The sequence below is a fragment of the Sinocyclocheilus grahami genome, unplaced genomic scaffold (genome assembly GCF_001515645.1).
Source record: "Sinocyclocheilus grahami isolate Dianchi unplaced genomic scaffold, SAMN03320097.WGS_v1.1 scaffold259.1, whole genome shotgun sequence".
Lineage (NCBI taxonomy): Eukaryota > Metazoa > Chordata > Actinopteri > Cypriniformes > Cyprinidae > Sinocyclocheilus > Sinocyclocheilus grahami.
Genome location: NW_015505438.1, coordinates 759,943 through 785,529, shown reverse-complemented (window position 1 = coordinate 785,529; position 25,587 = coordinate 759,943). Strand labels below are relative to the sequence as shown.

Below are 25,587 nucleotides of genomic sequence, written 5' to 3'. Positions count from 1 at the left end.
AAAAAAAACTGAAAATCACTGTTTATTTTATTTGTATCTTTACTCTATTGTATTTATTTGTGCGGTTGCTTGTAGTTAGATAGATTATTATTATTTTCTTTATTTTAATTTGACAGTAACCTAAACACCTAAACATAGCACATACCGAACCATACCGAAACAGTGACTCTAAAACCGTGATACAAACCGAACCGTGAAACCGTCCCACCACCCCTAATATATACATAAGGAATAAATTCTTGAAATATATTTGATTTAGTTTACAGATAAACAAGGGGGAAAAAAACAGTGCGACACATAACGTAGCCTATATATGCGGAGTTTGTTCATTTTTGTGACAGGCTTAATTTGTTCACAGAAAGGAAACTCAAATGGCAGAAAGCGATATCCTATGTGTTTTCTTTATTTTACAAAAACACAATGTTTTGTTTTCATTGTGAGTGTACACAAATAAAAGCAGACCTTTATACAGTGATGCATTATTAAGACAATAAGTGTTTAAAGTTGATTCTGCTGGTATAAGGAAATAGTTGAAGTGATCGCGCCGGCGCACACACACACACACACAAAACACATCAGTTCCAGCATTGCTAACTTGACAGCACAGTTGTTACTTTATAAAAATAAAATACAGTGAAACAAACATCAGTGCGCCCGCCTCGGTGTCACTGTTGGAACTGAAGTACAAAGCCTATAATTTACATAATAAATATTAGTTTAGCATTCAGATCTTTTACATCGCAAATATGGAAATATTATGGAATATTTGGGTTTGTCCCGAATGAGAGAGGTAGGATACACGAGCAAAGCTCCATTTCGCAAACAGTTGAGTGCACAACCCTTTAAAGTATACTCTTGAAAGAGAGTTGGCATTTATCATTTAGGTGCATCCTCCATGCATGGAACTGAACTTCTGCTAAAGCTTTTCATCGTGACCGTTCTACTGCCAGCAAACATGGTTAGAGATGCAATCAAATTAAGATCATTATCCCAAGAATGATCAAGTAATATCTTCATATTAAACTACATTAAAACATGACACTGGCCAGAGACATTCACGATGACGACATCTCACACTAGTGTCCAAAATAAAAACATTTTAAACGTATTTCATATTTTATTTGTATAATTTTTTAAGAAATTAAATACTTTATGTAGCATAGATGCATTAAATTGAGCGAAAGTATGAATAGTCACAACAAAATTATATTTCAAATAAATGCAGTTCTTTTGAATCCTGAAAAATGTTTTCCATAAAAATAAAGCAGCACAACGGTTATTAATATTGATAATAATTAGAAAGGTTTCTTGAGCAGCAAATCAGAATATTAGAATGACTTCTGAAGGATCATGTGACACGGATGGATGGATTGATGGACGGACGGATGGATGGAAGTTTCATAAATATTCATTTTGAATTTTCTAAATATAAAGTAATGGGCATTATTGTTTATATCATCCAAGCTAAGAAAGGACAATTAGTAAACATACCTCATTATAATCCAGGGAGGAATCATTACACAAGGCACAGATGGTCGCCAGCTCCACCAACCCGTCATACTGGGAGCTTTTCACTACTCTGTTATCAAGGAATCTGAGCAACCAAACAGAATGATCAATAAACCACCTACTAAAACAGAAGCTGACAAAAATGTGAAATCATAGGCATCAGTTTGACTGCAGTACTACAAATAAATATGAGAGCAGAGACAGAAAACTCACACATCTCCTTCAGGAGCGTATGTGGAGCCAGATATGGTGAATTCAGTCAGTGAGCAGTTATCTCCCTCAGCCTTGTCTATGATGAACATCTGAAAGACAGACACAATGTTAAAGAAACAGTTTGGCATTTATTTGCTGCCATGCATTCTTCCTTTAAGATACCAATAACTAGATGTGTCAGCGTGCTGCCCGTCTTGAAGGAATTTGTTGGAAAGTTAACTGACAGAAGATGGCAGCATAAGCAAGTATTAGCCTAAGAAGATTATATGTACGCAATGACTCAGGGTGCTGTAATTCTGTCCTGTGTGTTATGTTTAAGTAAATACAGAAACTGTCAGAACAGCAAGTGGGAGGCCAGGGAGGGGGGCTGAAAGCACACAGAGACAGAGAAATGAAACCCTGCTTATTCTGCCTTTGTGTTTGAACTTAAAGTCTGCGACACAAAGTACTCTTTAACATCCAATGGAGAGAAAAAAAAAAGTCGTAATTCGGACACTACAGCCATCCATCACTGAGCTCATTCCTGCATTTCTGCAGAGCGAGCAGCCCAGTCTGATGACAGAGATCTTTATCGGTGCAGTTCAGGAAGCTGCACCAAAACACTTCATTTCCAGAGAATGACGAAATGTCCGATTTTTAACGGACCAAAAAAACCTCAGAATAAACATATCTCCTGACTGAGTACTGTGGGAAATATGCAGGAGAAATATTATTATATTTATTGTAATAAAATACAGAGCTGGGTAGTAGCTGATTGCATGTAATCTGGTTTACGTAATCAGATTCCAAAAATTAAGTACTTGTAATTAGAGTAAATTGCATTTTAAAATAATTGTAATCAGACTACAGTTACACTTAAGATTACATATTTACACAATAGCAATAACTTATTCATAATTTATTGATTCTCCCCAATTCCTCTTTTTCATCTTTTAAATGTTCCCTTTCTAAAATAGACTACCGCTTATTTACACTCAGAAAGTCTTCCCGTTTTGTGGACGTTCACACAGAGCAGTCACTAGTTAGGTGGCTACACAGCATTTGACCATTTCGAACACATTTAAAATGCTCAAATTCACCAACTTTTATTTCCATCGGATCCTCTTTCACCTAATATATTATATTTTGAAGTTCCCCTGAGATTTTAAAATAAATATTTTAAAGGAACACTCCACTAGTTTTGAAAATAGGCTAATTTTCCAACTCCCCTAGAGTTAAACAGTTGAGTTGTACCGTTTTCGAATCCATTCAGCCGATCTCTGGGTCTGGCGGTAGCACTTTTAGCTTAGCTTAGCATAGATCATTGAATCTGATTAGACCGTTAGCATCTCGCTCAAAAAATGACCAAAGAGTTTCTATATTTTTCCCATTTAAAACTCTTCTGTAGTTACATCGTGCACTAAGACCGACGGAAAATGAAAAGTTTTCTAGGCCGATATGGCTAGGAACTATACTCTCATTCCGGTGTAATAATCAAGGAACTTTGCTGCCATACCACAAAATTATATTACACAGCGCCTGAAAATAGGATAACTTCCGTCAACTTAACCAACGTGACCACCTGCTTTGCACAGGGAGCATGCTGGGGACTATTTTCAGGCGCTGTGTAATATAATTTTGTGGTATGGCAGCAAAGTTCCTTGATTATTACACCGGAATGAGAGTATAGTTCCTAGCCATATCGGCCTAGAAAACTTTTCATTTTCCGTCGGTCTTAGTACATGATGTAACTACAGAAGAGTCAAGTTTTAAATAGGAAAAATATAGAAACTCTTTGGTCATTTTTGAGCGAGATGCTAACGGTCTAATCAGATTTAATGATTTATGCTAAGCTACAGCTAAAAGTGCTACGAGTGTTCCTTTAATAATGAAGTATCACATTTGCATGTTCACAGTTCTCTGACATGGTTATAGTCACATGACATGCAGGTAAATAAATAAAATTTCATTTTTTCAGTAAGTGTTTTATTTTATTCATTTTAAAATTGTTTTAATTTTTCATTAAACTCATACACCCCCTTCACAAACCCAGTTTGATGTAATAAAGTTTATTGCACTTCTTGTTGTTGATAACAAATGGAATATATTTTCTTCTTTGCATTTTTATACAAATATGGCACAAGATTATCCTATTTAAATCAATGTGATAAACGAGTTAGTCTGATTATATTACCTAAAATGTGTAATGTAATGATTACGTTACAAACTACAATTTGTCGTCAAGTAATGGATTACAATTTGTACCTGCTCTATCTACCCTGCTCTGAATAAAAATAGTATTATTACAGTAGTAATATCTTGTATTGTTTCATATTTTTGTGATTAAAATACATAAAATTGCATATAAATGATAGATTATATATACACACACACACAGGCTCACCTATTTAAATTCCCCATTGAAATGTACATTTGATTTTTGTGGCTTTTAGTTCATGTGTATTAGTTTTGAGGTCATCGATGTGCTAGTGTACTCCTAAAAAATCACTTATATGCCTGATTTATGCTATTCAAATTTTTCAATACTTTTTCTTCCAGGACAACAGACTTCGTAGGGTTTACGGACAACAGGGTTGTATGCAAATTTGTGCATGTTTCATGGAGTTATTAAGTGCACTTAACCTTCTGTACAAAGCCTAGGAAGACTAAACTGCTAAAGAAAGTGCTCACCCTGCAGACAGACATCTGGTTGGTGGTGAGGGTGCCGGTTTTGTCAGAGCAGATGACGGAAGTGCAACCCAGCGTCTCCACAGAGGGCAGAGAGCGGACGATGGCGTTTTTCTTGGCCATACGGCGGGTGCCGAGAGCCAGGCAGGTGGTGATGACAGCAGGAAGACCTTCAGGGATGGCGGCCACGGCCAGAGCAACGGCAATCTTGAAGTAGTAAACGGCTCCACGGATCCAGGAGCCGCCATGGACGGGGTCGTTGAAGTGGCCGATGTTGATGATCCACACGGCAATGCAGATGAGAGAGATAACTTTGGAGAGCTGCTCACCGAACTCATCCAGCTTCTGCTGCAGGGGCGTCTTCTCCTGCTCAGTGGAGGCCATCTCGTCACGGATTTTACCGATCTCTGTGTTCACACCTGTGGCCACCACCACACCTACGGCTTTTCCCGCAGCAATGTTGGTTCCCTGAAATGCACGCATTTAAATGTACAGGAAAAATGTATTTTGTACCAAAAAGCTTTGTGAATTAAAGTTCAGCTGAAGTCTAATTTTCTTACGGAGAATAACATGTTCTTCTTGTCCTGATTGACGGCACGGGGATCTGGCACGGGGTCGGTGTGCTTAATGACAGAGACAGACTCGCCTGCAACATGACCGAATTAATAGTAAAACACAGCTAAGATACTTGACACTTAAACGCATACAAATGAACCAAATGCTTTGTTACCTGTCAGAATAGACTGGTCCACTCTGAGCGTGGTGGACTTAATGGCACAGATACGTATATCGGCAGGTACCTTGTCGCCCACTAGGAGGAGGAGAAGAAAAAAAACAAGGTACTCAGAACAAATAAGTCAAATCCTCAGCTTCATAACAGTCAAAATTGCAAATAAATGCACAAACAAAAATTGCAATGCAACACAAAATACTCCTTACACAAAACTATATGCAAATTAGTGGGGTCCAATGATGTTTCGAACAATAATGACCGCCAATAATGAACACCAAAAACAATTAAAAAGTTTCCAGTGACAAGCAATTTTTCCATCCACATTGAGCTTTAATAAAAGGACTTAACGTTTAATCTAAATAAAATTGATATTGTGATATCGCTTTTACCAAATTAAATAAGGTTTTGATTTAATTAAATATGTATATGTGCAGCACATTTCAGAGCAAAGTTGTTTATTTACACATGATACATTTTTAAACCTGTTGCCAATAAATACTCAGCTTCATAGCACAGTTAAAATGGCTAATAAATGCACAGAAAAAATAAAATAAAAATAATAAATTAAAATACTCTTTACACAAAACTATGCAAATTAATGAGGTCCAATGTTGTTTTGAACCACAATCACTGCAATTATATGAACAAAAACAATTTAAGTATTCTTCAAATTATTTTCATTTATATTTAGCAAAAAAACTAAGTCATACAAGTTTTGACTGACACGAGGGTGAGTAAACTATAAATTTTCAATTTTGGGTGATCTATCCCTTTTACATAAACATATAGGTTAAAAACAAACCTCTTTGCAAATCAGTCTGGTTTATCCGTTACGAAGGTACTCGAGTTCCACAATGCAACATCAAACTTGCAATGTCAGTGCAGAAATAATATATCGTTTACAAATCAAAAATGTATCTTCTATGATCATACTATACCTCAAAACTGTGTATTGTAGTTTGTTTTGTTACTTTTTTTGGCTTGAATATTTTAATACAGCATGTAATGCTGCATGTGTTATCCACACATATTGCAGAGAACACAGCCATCAGAAAGCATAAATGTCTTCTGAAATCTTTTTCTGACTGATGAATATGCTAGGCAAGATGAACCATGGCAAACCCAAATCAAATTATGATCTTTAATTAATCAAATCCACTAGTCTCTTTTGCACAGTCATAAAAATGACTTAAAGGACTTTAAAAGAGAACCAGCGAGAGAAAAAGAGAGCGTGTTCACCTATCGAGAACAAAGTAGTCATGTAAGCTCATCTGGACCCTTGAGGGCGAGAGAAGAAAATAGCATGGGGAGCAACAATGCACCACGCCAAAAATGGAGAAACTATTTTGATATGTTCGGCGATGTCCTGATCAGGTTTAAACAGAGGCATGACAGCAGCTGCCCCGCGCTCGACAGGAAGAGTGACGAAGGTTAACACCCCCAAGCTGTCAATCAACTGGGAGGCGTTACACTCATAACTTATAACAATGGCATTCAAGAGCACCTCTAAGGAGCACATTTGAGAATCTTTCTTAGGTCACACTTAGCAGGATAAAGTGTCTATTTGCTGATCTGTCCATGTTAAACATTAACATATCCATCAGTGAAAGTCCGGGGAATCTGCTCGGCCATCATGTGGAGTGTGGCAGCATGAGAAATAGCAGGGCATGATAACAATGGATGCTGCTTGGCCTTGGCACCGATCACCACATGTGCGTGCAACAGAATCTCTGCACTGTGGATTAACAAGCTGTGCTTTCGCCACGATCTGTGAGGAGCTACGGCGACAAGGTCACACACACACGAGACAGTGACGGCTTTTCTCAGAAAGACTTAATGGAGCTCAATTGCAACTTTTAGCCACCTAAATTGGGAACGAATGTACACAATGTAGTCCAGTTCCCAGAAGGTCACCCAGCACTGTTCGCTGGCAACAAGAAAACGAACAAGACTCTCTTGTAGGAATGGACACTGATAAAAGGTTGTCTTATGGACAAACCATAATTTGGAGGAGGAGAAGTGTAGATAATGCTATAGATAACTGTTCATAAATGGGTGTTAATGCAAACAGGGTTGGGCAAAAGTCAGAATTGAAGAATTGTCTGCTTTTCAATTTATGAGTGTGAATTTAGCCACACCGCAAAAAAATATTAAATTTGAATCAGGAAGAGGAATTTAGTGAATTGCAATTCCAAGAAATTTCAACACAGAAGATAATTTATTGAATATGAATGAGTAAATAAATACATAATTACATAAATTACAACAAAAAACATGCATTTATGTAAATTATGTAATTATTTAAATATGTATTACATAATAAATAGAAATAATATAACTATTAAAAAATAAATAAACAAACAAACAAACAATAAGAAATAAAGAAATACATGTATATTCATTCATGCAATATTTAAATATAAAAATAAATAAACAAATAAAAGACAAAAGTTACACAAAATAAATGTATTTATGTAATTTAAATGTTTAATTACATAAAATAAAAGTGTATCATTCATCATTTATTTGTGTTTATGTATTTATTTTTTTTATGTAATTATTTAAATTACATATACACAAATAAGTTACATAAATACATTTATTTTGTTTAACTATTTTTTGTAATTTATTTATTAATTTTTATACAACTAAATAAATATACAATGAACATATGCACAAATTACATAAATACATATATTGTATATATGTAATTATTTAAATATTTATTTAAATAAGTAAAGTTGCATTACAACCCTCCATCCACGACTTGCAAACTATTTTTAAATGTATTTTTTTATAAACCGCTTTTAACCTTTCAAAATTTTCAAATTAGCACTTATAAAATCAAGTTTTCCTTGACAAACTTGGCTTTTCTAGTTAAAAAAAGTCCCTTAAATTAATCTCATTTCATTTTAATTCTACTTTTCAAATTGGAATCATCTGCATCTTGTTTACTACCTCATCTCAAATTCAATTCAAATTCAGGAATTAAAACAAAACATAAAAGGCTTCTCGATCCAGTTTTGAATGCTTCACAATGTACACCCCTGAATGAAACCGTGGATTAGATCGAGAGGAGCTTAAGACTTTTTCTTTTTTTAATTAAAGTTCCATACTTCAAATTACATGGACACGTTTCAATGAGATGCTTAATTGTGCTGCTGACTAACGCAGACCTGTACCACAAGGTGAGAATGACGTGTCTATTAAATTTCGCTCTAGCTGAGAGCTGATTCAGGACTTAAGCGAGGCCCGACGGCGCAATTCACAAGTGCGTCAACGCTTTCCAGAACATATCAGCATTTATCAGTGTGCATATACAAAATGCACCAGCAATGAGCTATTTCAGGCGTATCTGGCCTCCAGGTAGAAGAGTGACCTCCAAACCCCTGAGTTGTTGGAGTTATCTATCCTCCCACTGTACTGCACAGCCTCCTCATCGGCCCTTGAAGAGCATGGAGAGCCCAGAAAAAACCCAGCAAAAGGGCCCTACACAACACCCACACAAGAACTCACCACATATTCAGCTCAATACTGAACTACTAATGGAACGTTCAAGATCAAGAAAGAACACATTGGAAAGGAAGATGCAGCATATACATGAATTCCAGCTGTCATATCATAAAGCACTTTAGTATCTTAAAATACCTTCAGCATGCATCAATCAGCAGGGTAAAATAGCTCACACCTAACTCTCTGCGGGAGGAGGCTGGAGGACGGAAAGTAGAATGGTTTCGTTTAAAGGTTTATGCTTCCATCAGTCCCCCAGCAACACAGTCACAGCTTTCATTCCTCTGCTCTTTATAGCAACGCAGGACGCAGGGGTCAAACAGACATGCCTGCTCTTTACTTGCCACATGTCATCACAGTATAGCCATCAGATTGGCAGGGAAATTCTGAATCGTGAGTGTCTCGAGCAGTGTTCGAACTGTGTCAAAGCTCTTGGGGGGGGGGGGGGGTCCCCCTAACCAGACTCCCCCACCCCCCACACCACTTTCAAAAAAAATTAAATAAAAAAATGCAACTTTAAATAAATATGAGTCATATTTTTTTGTCTTGTCCTCATTTTCATTGAGAAAACCTAATTCTAAGATAAAAGCTTATTTTACGATGATCAGTGAATTAGGTGTACCAAACAATAACCAAGCAAAGAAGAATTAAATATCTAGCCTAGGGGTGTGCGATATTAACAAAATTATCTCGATATTTTCTGGGATTTTATCGATAACGATAATCAGACGATATTTTGCTGAGTGTGTTGCGTTGCAGGACTGCCATGGACAGCTGACTCTGTGTGGTTGTCAGTTCACAGCAGTGACAGAAATGATTATTTTCCAACAAGTTTAAAGGGGTCATATGATGCGATTTCAAGTTTTCCTAGAGTGTTACAAGCTGTTTGTGAATAGATAAGATCCCTAAAGTTGCAAAAGACTAAAGTCTCAAACCCAAAGAGATATTCTTTATAAAAGTTAAGACTAGTCCACGCCCTCCTAAAACGCCTTGTTTAAACACGCCCCCACATGTCTACGTCACTGTGTGGGAAGACTTGCATAACGCCGCTCAAATGTTCAAGCAAAGAAAGAAGGCGTAACTGATTCTCGCTGTAGTATTGTTGCCACCGCCGCCATGTCGTGGAGACGCTGTGTGTTTCGTTGTGAAAGCGGAAAACTATTTTGTTTGGCCTTCCAAAAGAGGACACAACTAGAAATCAGTGGTTAAGTTGTATTTACAACAATGTTCCAGAACAGTTCAAACCAAATATTCTGATGTGTGCAACGCATTTTACGGAGGACGAGGACTGTTTCCTGGGAGAATAGCCTACAATGCGGTGTTCTGGTGAATTCAGTTCCCCTGTTTCCCCTTCGGTGTGCATGCTGACCCTATACGGTCTATGATGCTGACAAATAATGCCTACTCGCAGCCTGTAAGTACGTTTTCATATTTAAAGGATTTGCCACTGACGATTCAAACGCGAGTTTTGAGCAGTAGAGTAGCGCTTGTTGCTTGTCGTTTCTCCGATCACAAATGCAGACATGGTTTTATGTAGGGCTGCACGATAAATCGGATGCGATATTTAACACGCATCTTATCAGTAAAACCGGTTCTGTAATCAGCGGTAAATCTCCATCACCTGCGGGCTTTCACATTGAGCAGCATTAACAACACAGGGCCGTTGTGCACTGACGAGCTGCGCAAAACCACGTTCATATTCGCGCGATTTTTTGCGCAGCTCATCAGTGAACAACGGCTCTGTGTAGTTAATGCTGCTCAATGTGAAATGTGAATGTGAGTTTTATGTTTACACGGCGCAATATGCAACAATGCGTAAAAAGACAGTATAGGTCATTATCAGTAATTATGTCCCCACTAGATGCAACAAATGCCTCGTTTATAATGGGTTTTTTTGGTTTTGTCTCGTCACACGGCATCACAGTATGGTAAGGGGCATAACATTTCCGTCACATGCTTGAGGTATTCAGCCAATCCCAACGCACTGGATAGCTAGCCAATCAGAGCACACCTCGCTTTTCTAAACATAGCACATACCGAAACAGTGACTCTAAAACCATGATACAAACTGAACCGTAAGTTGAACCATTCCACCCCCAAAATATATAAATTTTCTGCCCCCATATCTTGAATTTTGGGAGCATTCTAAATGCATTTTATTATACTGAATCATGCAGTGAATGAACACACTCTAAATGAGCAGTCAGTCTAGCTAGTGTTTAAGCACTCATAACTCCTCTTATAATCAATTAAGCTGTCCATACACTGTATGATAAACGAATCTCTTACTTATATCGTACATACATCTGCACTTTGGTAATTCCCTCATCATAAGCAACAGTTTCAGTCTGAAAAAAACTCTGGAGTTTTAGTGATGATTAATCTGAACGCCTCTGATTGGCTACTGCATTCCTAAACTCAACAGAATCGTGTGTGATTGATTATAATGAATATGATGTATCATGAGCAGATCTAAATTTAATACAGCAATCGAAACTTAATTTGAAGTATTATAGTTTTATTGATACTAAAATCAATAAAATGATATTGTACCCCCTCCCCTCCTCAATTAGAACACTGGTCTCAAGGTTATTGGATCAAACATAAAATTACTAGTGGTCAACCAATATATTGCCATGGCCGATATATCGGCCTATATTTGACATTTTTCAAATATCGCATCAGCGATAAGTTTTTCTGTTTGGCCGATGTGTTCGAGGCGAGACTTTTATTTTGACTGCGCACCAGATTTATATTTTTACATCACTGACAACAGCAGCACCTGAGCACACAGCACTCACATTATCCCCTCTTCATTGTTTCACAGTTCTTTATAATATAGGGATAGAAGTTTGTCTAATAATCAGATAGGATGTTTAACAAAGGAATTAAAAGGTATACAAAAAAGTATTAGAATGATTGCTTTTATATTAATATTAATAGAAAGGCAAACATAATACTTTCTTTTTTTTGATAATTTACTATCAGCATTCAGCGAACACGCATTTATATAATTTAAACAGATCTTTGAATGTCTAATTAACATTTAATTTCACAAACCTTGCAGACTTAGTCAGATCCAGCTGCGAGATCTTATAAAGTGTGTATTTGTATCCTGCATGATCACGTGTTCTCTGTGTGCCGGTCGGTCCGTGTGAATGGAATGCTGACAGGAGGAGAGTTCAGCTTCACTGGAGACGCACGAGCGACAAACTTTAAACTCATGATTTCAAACTATGTTGCGCTTTATCCATTTGCCCACTGTCATGTTCATGTCATTTTCACTGTGTGCCGTATGTAAAATGTATGCATGTAAAAAAATTTATTCCCAATGCACACAAACGTCCTAGATTACTGAGAACCCTGTTGTGTATTTACTTTTTATTTATATATATATTTTTTATATTTCTTTATTTGTGAAAAGTATTGTTATAGGATTACAGTAACAGGATATTTATTTTTACACATTCATAATTTTCAAATTATTTCAAATTTCTTAAATATTAATTAGAATAAATAAAAATTATATATTCTTATTATATATATATTATTATATGTTTTTTTTAATGTTTCTGTCCCTTTTGAAACTTGTATTTCTCTGCCAACATTACGTAAATTTCGTAGAATAGATTCTATGGCCCATGCCAATTTTATTACAGCTTTTGAGGATGCAAGCGTCTCAGCATCACTTGATTCACCATTACATTTGTTCAGTTCTGAAGAACATTGAATATATATAATATTTAGTAATATTTGTTCAAATGTTATGGACTCAGTTGCTCCACTGATATCTAAATCCATATAATCAAACCCTCATCCCTGGATTAATAAAAGTAACATTCGCGCTCTTCGTCAGATCTGTAGGAGGGCAGAAAGAAAATGGAAAAAAAGCTTCAGATCTCTTACGAGCTCTTAAAAGATTCATTGGCCAACTATCAGAAAGCTGTAAGAGTAGCTAGGCATAAATATTTTTCAAATGTCATTGCCAAAAGCCAGCATAAACCTGCTGTTCTTTTTGCTACTATCAATGACGTTCTTAACCCTCCAAATCAAATCTCTACAGAGATATCCTCTGACCTATGTGAAAAATTCCTTGGTAATTGTTACAAAAATAGCAGACTTATCAAAGACTATTTCACCTCCGGCTTACACTTTTATTGAACCACATGTTTGTCGAGCTACCCGGAGTGCGTTTGAGTCTATTGCTATTGTTTCACTCTACGAAATTATAGATCACTTAAAGCCTTCTGCTTCCCCGCATGACACGATACCTCCACATTTTTTTAAATAGATTGTAAATACGCTGGGATCTAGTTTGCGGTCTCTTATAAATAAATGTCTCAGCACTGGAACTGTACCAGATCAGTTAAAACATGCAACAGTCATACCTCAACTGAAAAAAAGTGACTCTAGATCCATCTATATTGTCTACCTTTAGACCTCTCTCAAATCTGCCTTTCATTGCAAAAATTTTAGAAAAAGTGGTCGCTACACAATTACATGACTTTCGGAGTACTAACTTTAAAGCCTGACTGAAATGTATTGAGAATAGAGTCCAGCACAGTACCAAAACAAACTCTTCTTAAAGTACTAAATGACATCGATCTATCTGTCAATTCTGGATCTGGAAGTATTTCTCGATCTAACAGCAGTGTTTGATACTATTAATCACTCTATTCTCATTTCCCGCCTAGAACACTGTATCGGTCTGCAGGGAAATGTTCTAAAATGGTTTCTCTCTTATTTGACTAGCAATATTAACTGAGAAAAATCGGTTAATTTCATTTCTTCTACAGCGCACATCGCTTGCGGAGTTCCGCAGGGATCCATTTTAGCTCCAATCTTATTCTCTTTATATATGCTCCCATTATGTGATATCCTTGAGAAACATGGTATATCCATCAACTGCTATGTCGATGACACACAAAAATACATGCCGATCAAAAAACGGAAATGCAAAGGCTCTAGAAACCTTGACATCCTGTCTTAAAGATCTTACAAAGTGGATGTCCTTAAATTTCCTTCATCTTAATGAATCCAAGACAGAAATCCACTTATTTTGGTCAGTATCTGCAATAGCAATCCTTAAAACAAAACTAAAAAAAAAAAAGTTTGAACCGAATATGAAATTGTGTGTCAAAAATTTGGGCATCCGAATTGACAATGAGCTCAAAATGGTTCGGTCTTGCTTCTTTCATCTACATCAAATTGCAAAAGTTAAGCCGTTTGAAAATTTTTCAGATTCTCAGAAAATCATTCATGCGTTGATATTTTTCCGCCTAGCCTACTGCAACTCGCTCTACTGCGGTATTAATAAGTCAACTCTGGATCAGCTGCAACTAGTCCAGAATGCTGCTGCTAGACTCTTGACCCGGACACGAAAATATGAACCTATTACTCCTATTCTTGTTTCGTTGAACTGGCTACCTATAAAATACAAAATTGAGTTCAAAATCCTGGTCATGGTATTCAAGTCCATCAATAACCTCACTCCATCGTATCTTGCAGACCTCCTCGTAAGACATGTTCCCTCCGGATCACTTAGATCCAGTGATTTTGCACTCTTAACAGTGCCCAGAACTAGATCTAAGCATAAGGGTGACCGTGCGTTTGCAGTGTTCAGTCCAAATCTGTGGAATAAGTTGTCACTAGTCATTAGAACGGCACCGACTCTGGCTATTTTTAAATCCAAGTTAAAAATGTATTTATTCTCTATGGCATTTTGAAAATGGTTGATGGTTTATGATTGTCTTAGTTTTAACGTTAATTATGATTATCATGTGGATGTATTATCTTCTGTGTTCACCTTGTAAAGCACTTTGGGCAACTTAGTTGTATTTATACAGTGCTATATAAATAAAGAAAAGAAAAGAAGAAAAGAAAAGATATATATCAGCTTTATATCGGCCATCAGGCACCCTGCTCGCTAAGATATCGGCATCGGCTGTCAAAAACCCACTATCGGTCGACCACTAAAAATGACACTTATTGCATGTTAGAAAAGCTGACAAACGAGCGGTCATCATACATGCACATACTTTTGGGGTGGCCATTTGAGAAAAGAGATTCTGAAAGAGAAATCAAGGCCGATAATCGGCTTAACCAATATTTTTAGCAGGGTATATACAGTGGGTACGTATATATATATATATATATATATATATATATAAAAATCACTTGTTATTATGTTGTTATTATTATTATATATGTAATAAATATATGTAATAACAAATGATCTTATATATGCATGTGTGTAATATATATATATATATATATCTCAAAATTACCTGTATCAGTCATAAAAAGGCAATATCCTCAATCTCTAATCTACAAATCATTGGTTTTGTGCATGCTTGGCCACTCAGAGAAGTGTGGTGAGGATTACTGGACACCTGTTCCACCTATTTATCACTGATAAATAGCAATAGCTAGTATCTCTTTTACTCGCATTCATATTAACTTAGCCATTCGTGAATCCTTGCTGGCAGGCCGGGGGCATCAAACACCTGCCGGGGCCCTGCCACTTGCCACAAGGCTCCTCGGTGATAGGCGATGGTTACCAGGTCCAGCAGAATGTTGCATGCCATCCTGGGTGCTTGAATTCCCAAAGCACACAGTGTGCTGATGGGTAAGGCCAATGTGAAAGCGGCTGCATGAGGGGGAAGAGGGGTGGGACACCATGGGCACTTCCCTATAAGGTCATCTCTCTGAGTGAACAATAGGAACAGCTGTTAGAGCTGGACCCCTTCCACTTGACAATACGGCTGCACCATACACACTTCAAACAAATTGCAATAGTTTCAAGCATTGTTCTTTTCTCAGATGATCAGCAATACATAAAAATGACTGATGAGTGGAACAATGTATAAAAAAACATGTTTGGCTAGACAAGGTCTTTCTATTTAATGTTGTTAAAGACAACATAATCAAGTGGCTTGATGGGTGTTAGGGCAGAATAAAATAATCAATAAAACCTCTAAAAAATATATTATATACATTTTTGTAACTAATAGTTTTAAACAAAGTTTAAAATAAAGAAAAAAAAAATGCATAAAACTTTATTTCATGCATTCCCAGGGAGTCAAACCCATAATCTTGCTGTTGTTAGTGCCATGTGCCATCAAGTTGGATTGATGGGTAAGTAAATAAATAAAATAAAGTAATAGAAATAAGGTAATAAAAAATAAAATATAAAGTAATAAATAAACAGATGCAACTATGCACCGAGCGGGCTGAAAATTGATACAAATATGTGATGATTCAAATCGGTTAAGATGTTAAATTAATCGCAATACAATTAGGGATAGAAGTTTATAAGAATGCATCTCTTAAGGGAACTGACTGTCTTTAAAAAAAAAAGTTTAAATGGTATTCTCTTTTCATCTTGTCTCTGTATAACGCATTTTAAAATCGTGTAACGCTGTATTGCTGCTGTTCCATAAGCGCCACCTGCTGGCAGAGAGTGAATCTACATTCTCAATCAGCAAGTCTGCGGTTTTGGTTTCATTCAGATATGTTTTATGTAGTATAGTTTCTAGGGATGTTCATTTCAGTTATTTTTTCCTAGCTGACAACCAACACTCCTTAACCGATTATTAACCGTTAACTGACAAGATTATTTTAAATTAGAATTTAAATTCAATTAGAAAGGATACGTGTCTGTGACCCATTAAAAACTAACATTTGTTTCCCGGGGATTCATTTTACATGTGCAAAAAGCAGCAAATAACAGAACATGAGGATTCACATGGCCATCATTTCACATCACGCACCTGCAGAGCTTCTGCGAGCGGAGAAAAACATAATAAAGCTATGCCGATAAATAGGCCTATACGAGAAATATTTTTACTTAAATAATAAATTAAGAAAATGAAAGAAAAACTGTGCAACAAGTAGCCTAGTATGCAGAGTTTGTTCATTTTTGTGCTGCGCGAAAGGAAACCAGACAGCAGAAAGCGGCAGCCTATTTTTCTTTAGGCTTATTTTACAAAATCACAAAGATTTGTTTTTATTGTGAATGTACACAAATAAAGGCAAACCTTTTACAATTCCGATTATCTTTATGACTAAAAGGAGTAGTTGCTTCCACTGTTAGAAGGAAAAAATTTAAATGATTGCGCCGGCGCCGCATGCGCGCACAGTTAAGCATTGCTACCTTGACAAAGCAGCATGTTCATTATCATAATAAAATACAGTCAGTCAAACATATGGAAAAAACACACTGCTCAGTTTAAATATGTAGTAAAATATGTGCTGTTAAGCGTTATCACCGAACCGTCATAAATGATGTTATGCAAACCATTTTGTTTTACGTGGATATTGGAACGTGAGTGAAGTAGGCTACATAATAAATAATATTTTGTGGGGCACAATTATATAAAATATAATAGCCAAAAAAAAAAATTTACTTTAGAAGTACACAATAGCACGTGGATGGCCTTTAAAGCTATAAAGACATGGATTAGAGTAAAAAAAATAATAAATTCCAAATACATCTCAAAAGTCAAATTTTGATTTCTTAGAGTCATAAAGGAGACTCTTGCAAGGCTAATGAAATTGCTGCGTTTATCATTGAAAACCCATTGCATTTAAAATGCCCAAATACCATATCCTTGCATCAGGCATTCCTCAAAGATTACACTTGAGGTTGTCTAATACACCAAAGCACCTTGGTTTGGAATATCAAAGAGCGTTGTAAAAGTTATGCTAATTAAAGCATCAGATGTGCGCTGAGAGGACTGTGAGGTGGCACACATGCTGAGCTCGGCCCTGCGCGGAACTGATAGGTTGTCAGGGTGCCGCTGGCAGCATTTGTAATTCTGTTCACGACTAAACCGGTTACAGTCCCAGAATCCTCTGCAGCGGGTGTGCCGAGCCGAGGCTCGGACTGCGTCATGCTCACAACCCACAGCAGGAGCAGAGACAGAGATTCAGAGACAGATAGAAAGACCACAGGAAAGCACTTTAAACGATCGGCGCAGATGTCACACTATGAAATGCTTTCCAGATTCAGCCAAAAAGCTCCAGGTGACCCACTCTTCCTAAATTAAATAGCATCCAGTGTCGGTCAGGCAAATGTTATCACATCCCTATTGACATTGTGCAAAATTGCAGGACTACTAAACAAATGCATTAGTGGACAATTTACCCACGTTCAGTCCTAAGCACTAACCCCAAAACAGCACTATTCCACAAATGACCTCTTCAAGGTGACATTGCAGTCTGTCTGGATCATATCTGACGTCACAGGCTGCAATTCTGTGGCTCGCTGCAGAAGGGGTGGGCGGTGGTTCTGGGGCCGACACCTGTCATTCTGCACCATTGTCAATGTGAGTTATAATTAAACCATTCCATAATTTGAACAGCCTATCAGTACTTAATATAACATCTACCACTATGCACAAAACATAAAGCACTGGTTCTACTGCAAAGAGTTAAAGGTTAAAACATTCGGTCAGTTCTTTCATGTATCAAATGACCACATCCATCCCAAAAAGATGATCCCATGAAGATGCTTTTACCAGGGACCTCATATATAAAACACGCATATGTTTAGATTGGATCCTAAATCTGAGCATGAAAAAAAACTGAGGGTCATAAAGGCAGGACTGCATGACTTGTTTTTAAATAAAACTAAAAGTGCGATATGACTTAGTGCTATGATAAATCGCGAAGGCTGGATTTTCATTAAATTTGTAATGAGAAGCGATTATAAACCGAATTTAAAATCGGCATGAAACAGAAGTTGCGTTTGTCTTTTCTTCTTTGCGACATATGAAAACTTCTCCAATGAGAAAAAAAAAAATGTAGGGCGGGATTTAATTCCATTGGGAATTGGGTTGTTGTTTGCTATTGCTGCAATCTCATGTGAGTGACAGGTTGACCCGCTCTTGCACCGAGACATACGTCATCAGGGAAGAGATGTTGTTGCATGAGGGAGGGAAGGTTTTTTTGATTAAAGATTATGAGAGCACATGAATTTAAAAAAAAAATGTGCACAGATAAATCATTTACAATAAACACTGCAATATCCCATAAAAATAAGAATGGTCAATTCTGATTTCATTGTGACTTTAAGCTTGATGTTTAATGTTTGGAAATAAAGAAATTAAGACAGCCATAATCATACTGTAATTTTACAGTACTGTAAAATTAATTATTTTTCTTAAATACTCCTTTTTTTATTTTACAGTGAAATATTATAGTAGTAATATTTCTTGTTTAATTTTTTTAGATTTTATTTACCACCACCACTACAACTACCATTACTACTATTATTATTAATATTGTTGCTGTTATTATTATTTTATAGTCATATTGATATACAATTACAACATTTATATTGTGATATATAATCACAAATTATGCAGCCCTACAAACAAGCACAATGAACCTGGAGCTTTTTTTAAATTTTTATTTATTTATTTATTTTAAACAGGCATGCAAACTTTTTTCTGATTAATTTGTAATACGTCACTTTTGGAGCACGGAGGAATAAGAACTTTGATCAGATAATAATGTGGATTTAAACATAAGCAAAGGAATCTTTAATTAAATTATGATTTTTAAATAATTTGAGAACCATAAAGCGAGATGCTTTTAGGAATGTGCATTGTCTGCAGGAACATTTGGGAAATTATAATTTTTTAATATCACATTTAAGATCGTTCTCTACAAGTCTTTATTAATGAAGTTCTAAAAAAATAAAAATTATAAAACAGCAATTCTTCACATACAACATGAATTATTTGCAAGAGCTCAGAGAAATTTGAAAGCCATCTCCAAATGAATATAAAGCAAAACTATGAGAAGCAAACCAAAAGAGACAACAATGGATATTTACAGTTAGTCATTTAGCAGACGCTTTTATCCAAAGCGACTTACAAATAAGAAAAAGTAATTAAAACTAAAACTTTATAAATACAAAAAAAAATAAAAATAATAATATTTTATATATATATACACATACACACACACACACACACACACACACACACTTAAGAAAATAAAAGAAATTAAATAATGACAAATGCATACAACATTTCAAAACTAAACATTTAAATGAAAACAAAACAATAAAGCTAAAAACTATTCAAAATATTAAAAGAAAAAAAAGGTATGAGTATAATAATGATTCTAACATAACACTAAGCCAAACACCAGAAAAAAAACCTACATATGTGTATGTACAGCCACACACATATACATGTACATATATGTATTTTATTTCATTTCCATTTTGTATGTTGAAGTACTGAAATAACTCAAATTAAATAAAACTAAAACTTAATAAAAAAAAACCTATATAGACATAATAAAAAACTAATAAAATGGCAACATTACTACAACTTTAACTAAAACAGATAACTAATACAAATCAAACTACATTAGTTTATCAGTAATCCTAAAAAATAACACTGAGCCAAACCCACATGCTAAAATAACAACATCTTATTGACACATAGTAAGAAATGGTTTTAAAAAACTGAAACAGAAGTGAAACAAGTAGTAGGAAAGAGGAGAAATAAAAAGCGATACTTATTTGTATCTATTATATATTTGGATATAGCTATGCTTCTAGGTAGAGCATGAGAACGGACTAACGTGATAAGGACTGACGCGCACAGTCCATTGAGGATCAACAGGTGCAACCAAAAATACCTATGCTCCTATAGCGGAGCCGTACGGGGTCCATATAGGGACCGGAGAGCTGAGAAGCTGTAATTAACAACCCAGAAGTGCAGTGACCACACTAATAACTGCATTCAGAGAAAAAAAAACTGAGTGACGCTGTGATTTCAGTCTTAAATTATATAAAGGCAGCACTTACCAGCGACCTCCACAATGTCTCCAGGCACAATTTCTTTGGCTTTGATCCTCTGGACGGCCTTCCTGTCCTGACGGTACACCTTGCCCATCTCTGGCTCGTACTCCTTAAGGGCTTCAATGGCATTTTCTGCATTACGTTCCTGAGATGGAGAGAAGCCAATGTGAAAAAAAAGTAGATTGGGATAGGACTTTCTGTTAGACAGATGTGAGAAACCTGTTTGATAACAGTCATTATTTTCCCCAATTGTGCAGAAATGACACAATTCCCCTGTAATTATTCATAACTCTTTTCATGCTCTACTGACCTGCCAAACACCTACGATGGCATTAGCTATAAGAATCAGTAAGATTACAAAAGGCTCCACGAAGGCAGTGATTGTTTCCTCTCCCTCCTCGAACCAGGCTAATACCTGCAATAAAAAATAAAAAAATTAAGTCAAGTCACAACACATCCCGTTAGATCTAATCAAGCATTTCACATTCAAAACACCCTGTGGATATTTCAAGACCAGTAGATCAAGATTCTAGATGAGACACGCCAGTGACATTTGCCTTCTCATAACGGATTCAACACAGCCCGTTTACAAATGAGATTCTGTTTGGATTGCATAATCTGCATGATTTTAAACAAAAAGTTTAAACGCAGGAAAAAAACGTGAACAAGCGGCATGACGAAAGCCAAACGCAGCAGTATGTTTTAATGACTGGAAATAAAACTCCTACAGCTCACTGCAGCCACAGCACGACATCTGTTATTTCCCTCATTTAGATGCATTATTACATATGAACTCCTCCTAAAATAAGAAGCAGCAACATTATTTACTTTCCATCACATTATTAAGCATAGACTTTCTTATCAACTTAGAGAACAGTTTTGCTTTGCACCTTTAAAAATGGAGTTGCATGATCAGACACAAAGTCCTTAGATGCACTGCTTGAAGGTCATATGTAGAGATTGAAGCCCTCCAATCAACATCTTGGTGGAGTTCTCACGAGACAGTGGAGTTACTGGTCTGTCTGTGGTAATGAGAAGCCTGCAACTGAAGGTCAGAGGCCCAATTTGGCCTGCAGAGATGCTCTCTTACACAGCCAACTACGAGACAGCTGTCAAACCACAGACTCCAACACCTCAGTATCTCTCCGCTGGGCGATGCTGGCATATCTCTCTCGTTCCACCCAAACCAGCCAGTTCAATCTCATCAGCTATGTAGATGCATTGTAACTAATGATTTTGGACAGCCAAAGCATAAAGATCCTTACTTTTTTTTTTAATCTATATTATGAGAAAAACATATCAATACAATATCAAAATGAACTGCTAACTATCTGTGTGTGTGTGTGTATATATATATATATATATATATATATATATATATATATATATACACACACACATTTTATAATATATTTTGTGAATTGAAATGAAAAAACAGCTCCTTAATTATACATGCTTTAACTTATAGCAATTCAACATAATTCAAATTAAATATTGAATATAAAAGCTTTATTCGATTTCATTTTAACTTTCTTAATATTTCATTTACAGTCAATTCTAATAGTAATTTTAAATAATTTGATGAAATACAGAAGATATTAAATTAAATGTTTATTATAATTAATATTATTATTTATTTAAAATAATATATAATTGATTTAACAATTGATTTAATATCTTCTCTTTCATATAGGATATTAATTACTATACAGACAAAAGTATAGTTCATAAATTAATCCATGTGCCGTTTAACCTGTACTTGCTAGGCTAAACCAACACTAAACTAAGCACTGATCCCATACATAAATGTGTCTTTACATTCGGTGGTAAACTATCTAGGCTAATTAATCAAGAGGTCCTTAAACCACGGCTGTAAAACAGCAGTGTACTACGAAGACATCTTGTTTGGCAGCTAGTGACAGACACTCAATCTCACTGAATGCTGTTGTCACCATTCCCAAGGAGTTCCGCTTCCTCAGCTGTTTAGCCCTTTTGATCCGCAAGTAACCCAAGACGAAGCGTGCAAGACTCGAGGAGCTAACAAGACATCTTCACTTTCACAGCCCTTCCGGATAGCAGCCGGTGTTTATTTCAGGGCATGTATCGCTGTGGTTTGTTTCTAGCGTAAAGCAATTAACACCTGACATAAATCTGTGCTGAATCATGTCTGAGAAATGGCTATACTGACCCTATTCGCACTCAAGGAATATTGCACAATAACAATAACTGCAGAAACCTGCCAGAACATGCTACCAAAATGTACTTACAAAAGATATACAAGCTGCCAGAAGAAGAATCCGCACAAGTAAATCTTCAAACTGCTCAAAGACAAGTTCCCATATAGATTTTCCTGTCAAACATCAAAAATTAAATCTATCAGAATCACATGAGGAGTACAATGACAACATCATGTTATAGTTTAAAATAGAATATTACCTTCCTCAGCAGGCAACTCTGTGTGGTTTATTGAAGGATATGAAAAAGACAAAGTATAATGTTACAAAAATACACCGTGAATACATTCCCAAGCAGAAATTGATTTGACAAATTGACATTGACTAAAACACAATAATCCATTACATCAAGACCCGTGACCTTGTAAGAAACACAAAGATTAAATGTGTCTTAGCTTAAAATAAAACAATGCATAATGTTACTCTCTAGACACATAATATTTCAGCAGAGATTTTAAGCAGTATGTCCAAGCACCACCCACTCTGAGAGGAAAACTAAAAATGTGAATGAATATTTGGTTTTAATCCAAATTAGTGGATATTTGGCCCCTCTTTGAGTACATGCTGTGAAACATTTACAAGCTGTTTCTGAGCCAGGTGCTGACAGGAATGTTTTCATCTTGTCTTCATGAAAACATGATGCTGTATAACTGATGAAAGAGGAAGACTGGAGACCAGCCTTAGCTATGCTCGCTTTGATTCTCCAATGGCATAATAAAGTGGAAGGGATTTAAGTATCTCTTTCAGCTGATTTCTGGTCTGTGTGTGCCTGTCTTCCACCTTGTCAAAGTCTAATGAAAATGTGTATGGTAAGCCGTTTTAACATTTCTCCCTTAAAACTAAGTAGCATCCATTTTTATGGTTTCAGCACTTACTAATCCAACTGCGAGTAGAATCATAGGCAGAGCATGTGTAAGGCTTGCGAAAGCTTAGCCTTCCCCTGACCATGGGAACTTGGAGCAAAAAGGCCACTAAATTGGACAAAAATGCCCCTGCACAAATAAATTAAATCTATTACGTCTGTTGCTAACAAAGTGAAAATTAATGGAAAGTGTCAATTTCGAAATTAAGATCTGCTTATGTTGCACTGTTTTTCGTTTTAAGCGTTTTTACAGTGTTGCGCATTATAACCAATCACACACAATTCTGTTGAGCTTAGGAATGCAATGGCCGATCAGAAGCGCTCAGATGAGTCATCGCTGAAACTCAGTTGTATTGAAAAATAATTTATTAGCCTACATGACATCCATATCTGGTTATTGCATAAAAAGATGGGCTTATGATATTTGTAGTTAACAAATTAGGCTGCTTTAAGCCTTGACGAGCATTTTTCAGTTTCACTAGAAACTAATCAGAGTGGTTACTAGTGAAATAGTCACTAATCTGTATTCAGTTAGTCAGTCATACAAATTCTTTGGCAAGTAACAATTCAATTGTTATTGGGAACTATTTTAAAATTTTTGCCATTCATTTCTATGGGAATCTGTGGTTCCGCCTAGTTTGTAGTCCAGATGATGCTGGAACCTATTCTAGTTTTACTAGTACTTATTTATTAGATCATAGTATCTAATAAATCCCAGTTGTTACTGGCATCATTTCTATAGTTTATCTCATTAGCTGCAATTGCTACTTTACTTGTCAATGACTAGTCAGAATGACAACTATTAACTATCTTTACCAATAAACTTAAAAACACTGAAAGTAACAGCTGAAAACGTGTCTAATAATTTAGGAAAACTGAAAGCGAAATAGTCAAAGTAACCAAAAATAAGTACTAGTACCTGTACAGAAGTGAGAAATATACTGGATTGTTTACTAGTAATTTAAATAAGTACAAGAAGCGTAAACCCGATACTAGATTGATTTACAAAAATAAATGTTACAGCGGCTTGCCATAAAAACATGTTTGATGACGTCAGCTGTTTCGAACGCTCCGGCCGGCTGATTGCAACAAATGTAACAATTTCATATCAACTTCAAAGCATCTGTCGAGCGTCGCTGGCCGTGAAGAACACAAAGTACCAGACGTACCGTTGGGACCCCATTTCTCTCTCTGCCGTTTCACCTGGTCTAAAGTCAGTCCCGTGCTCTCGTTGACGCTCAAATAACTATAAACTTCTTCCACACTCTTGGTGTGAGCGTTCTCCATGGTTAGATGGGAAGAGAATCCCGCTCAAGAAATCTGCCTTGGTCAAAAAAAAAATAGATACGAATATGCTTATGAGTGACACATGCATTGACATCCAATGAAGAACATATGTAGAAAGTTGAGACGGACAAATGCACCTTCCAGGAGTCTTATCCAAACACAAGTGTTGTATCTTCTTCTTGTTCCCCAAAGAACTGGGAGTCAGTGGAAGCCAAAAGAAAAGATCCTTGCTTAGTACATCACATTCACCCCCCGTCCAAGCCTCTGCCTGCCTGGAAATGTGACGGTCGACCCCTTTCGCCGTCCTTCTCTCCCGTTCAGTGGTGGTGATGGGAGCGGCGTTTACTCTTGTTTTATCGCAGGAGACTCGCTGCTGCCTCTCTGCCGCATGTGGAGGACGCTGATTGGGCAGCGCGTGTGCAGGGAGGCCATCGACATCCAATCAATCGTCTTGGCCTCGAGCGGCACTGACGAAGATTGAGCAGCCGTTTGCTAATTGGTATAACAGACTGTCACTCAATGCAGCTGATATAACTTTTGCCCCGCCTCTTCAATCTTCAACGCAGGTAGACGCTTGAATCCACAGGTTAACGGTGTTCTTGGAAAGCTGTCTGCACGTGTATTTATGCGAAATGACTGTAGTGTATATATATATATATATACATTTATATATCAAGATATATATATCTTTTATTGAACGTTTGAAAATATAGCCTATATCTATTATATATCATTTATATCATAATTT

General features: G+C 36.4%; 1 protein-coding gene across 1 annotated transcript in view; it reads right to left on the bottom strand.

Moving 5' to 3' along the window:
* Positions 1-25,181, bottom strand: part of LOC107599024 (sarcoplasmic/endoplasmic reticulum calcium ATPase 2-like) — a 42,846-nt gene extending 17,665 nt beyond the window's left edge. The window contains exons 1-11 of the mRNA XM_016290513.1: positions 24,977-25,181; positions 24,722-24,872; positions 22,893-22,910; positions 22,724-22,806; positions 20,767-20,871; positions 20,463-20,601; positions 5,120-5,200; positions 4,950-5,035; positions 4,393-4,857; positions 1,723-1,811; positions 1,477-1,594 (exon numbers count right to left, since the gene is read on the bottom strand). Coding sequence (XP_016145999.1) covers positions 1,477-1,594; positions 1,723-1,811; positions 4,393-4,857; positions 4,950-5,035; positions 5,120-5,200; positions 20,463-20,601; positions 20,767-20,871; positions 22,724-22,806; positions 22,893-22,910; positions 24,722-24,839 — 1,302 coding nt within the window. The 5' untranslated portion in view covers positions 24,840-24,872; positions 24,977-25,181. The remainder of the gene's footprint in view (positions 1-1,476; positions 1,595-1,722; positions 1,812-4,392; positions 4,858-4,949; positions 5,036-5,119; positions 5,201-20,462; positions 20,602-20,766; positions 20,872-22,723; positions 22,807-22,892; positions 22,911-24,721; positions 24,873-24,976) is intronic.
* Positions 25,182-25,587: the final 406 nt, after the last annotated feature.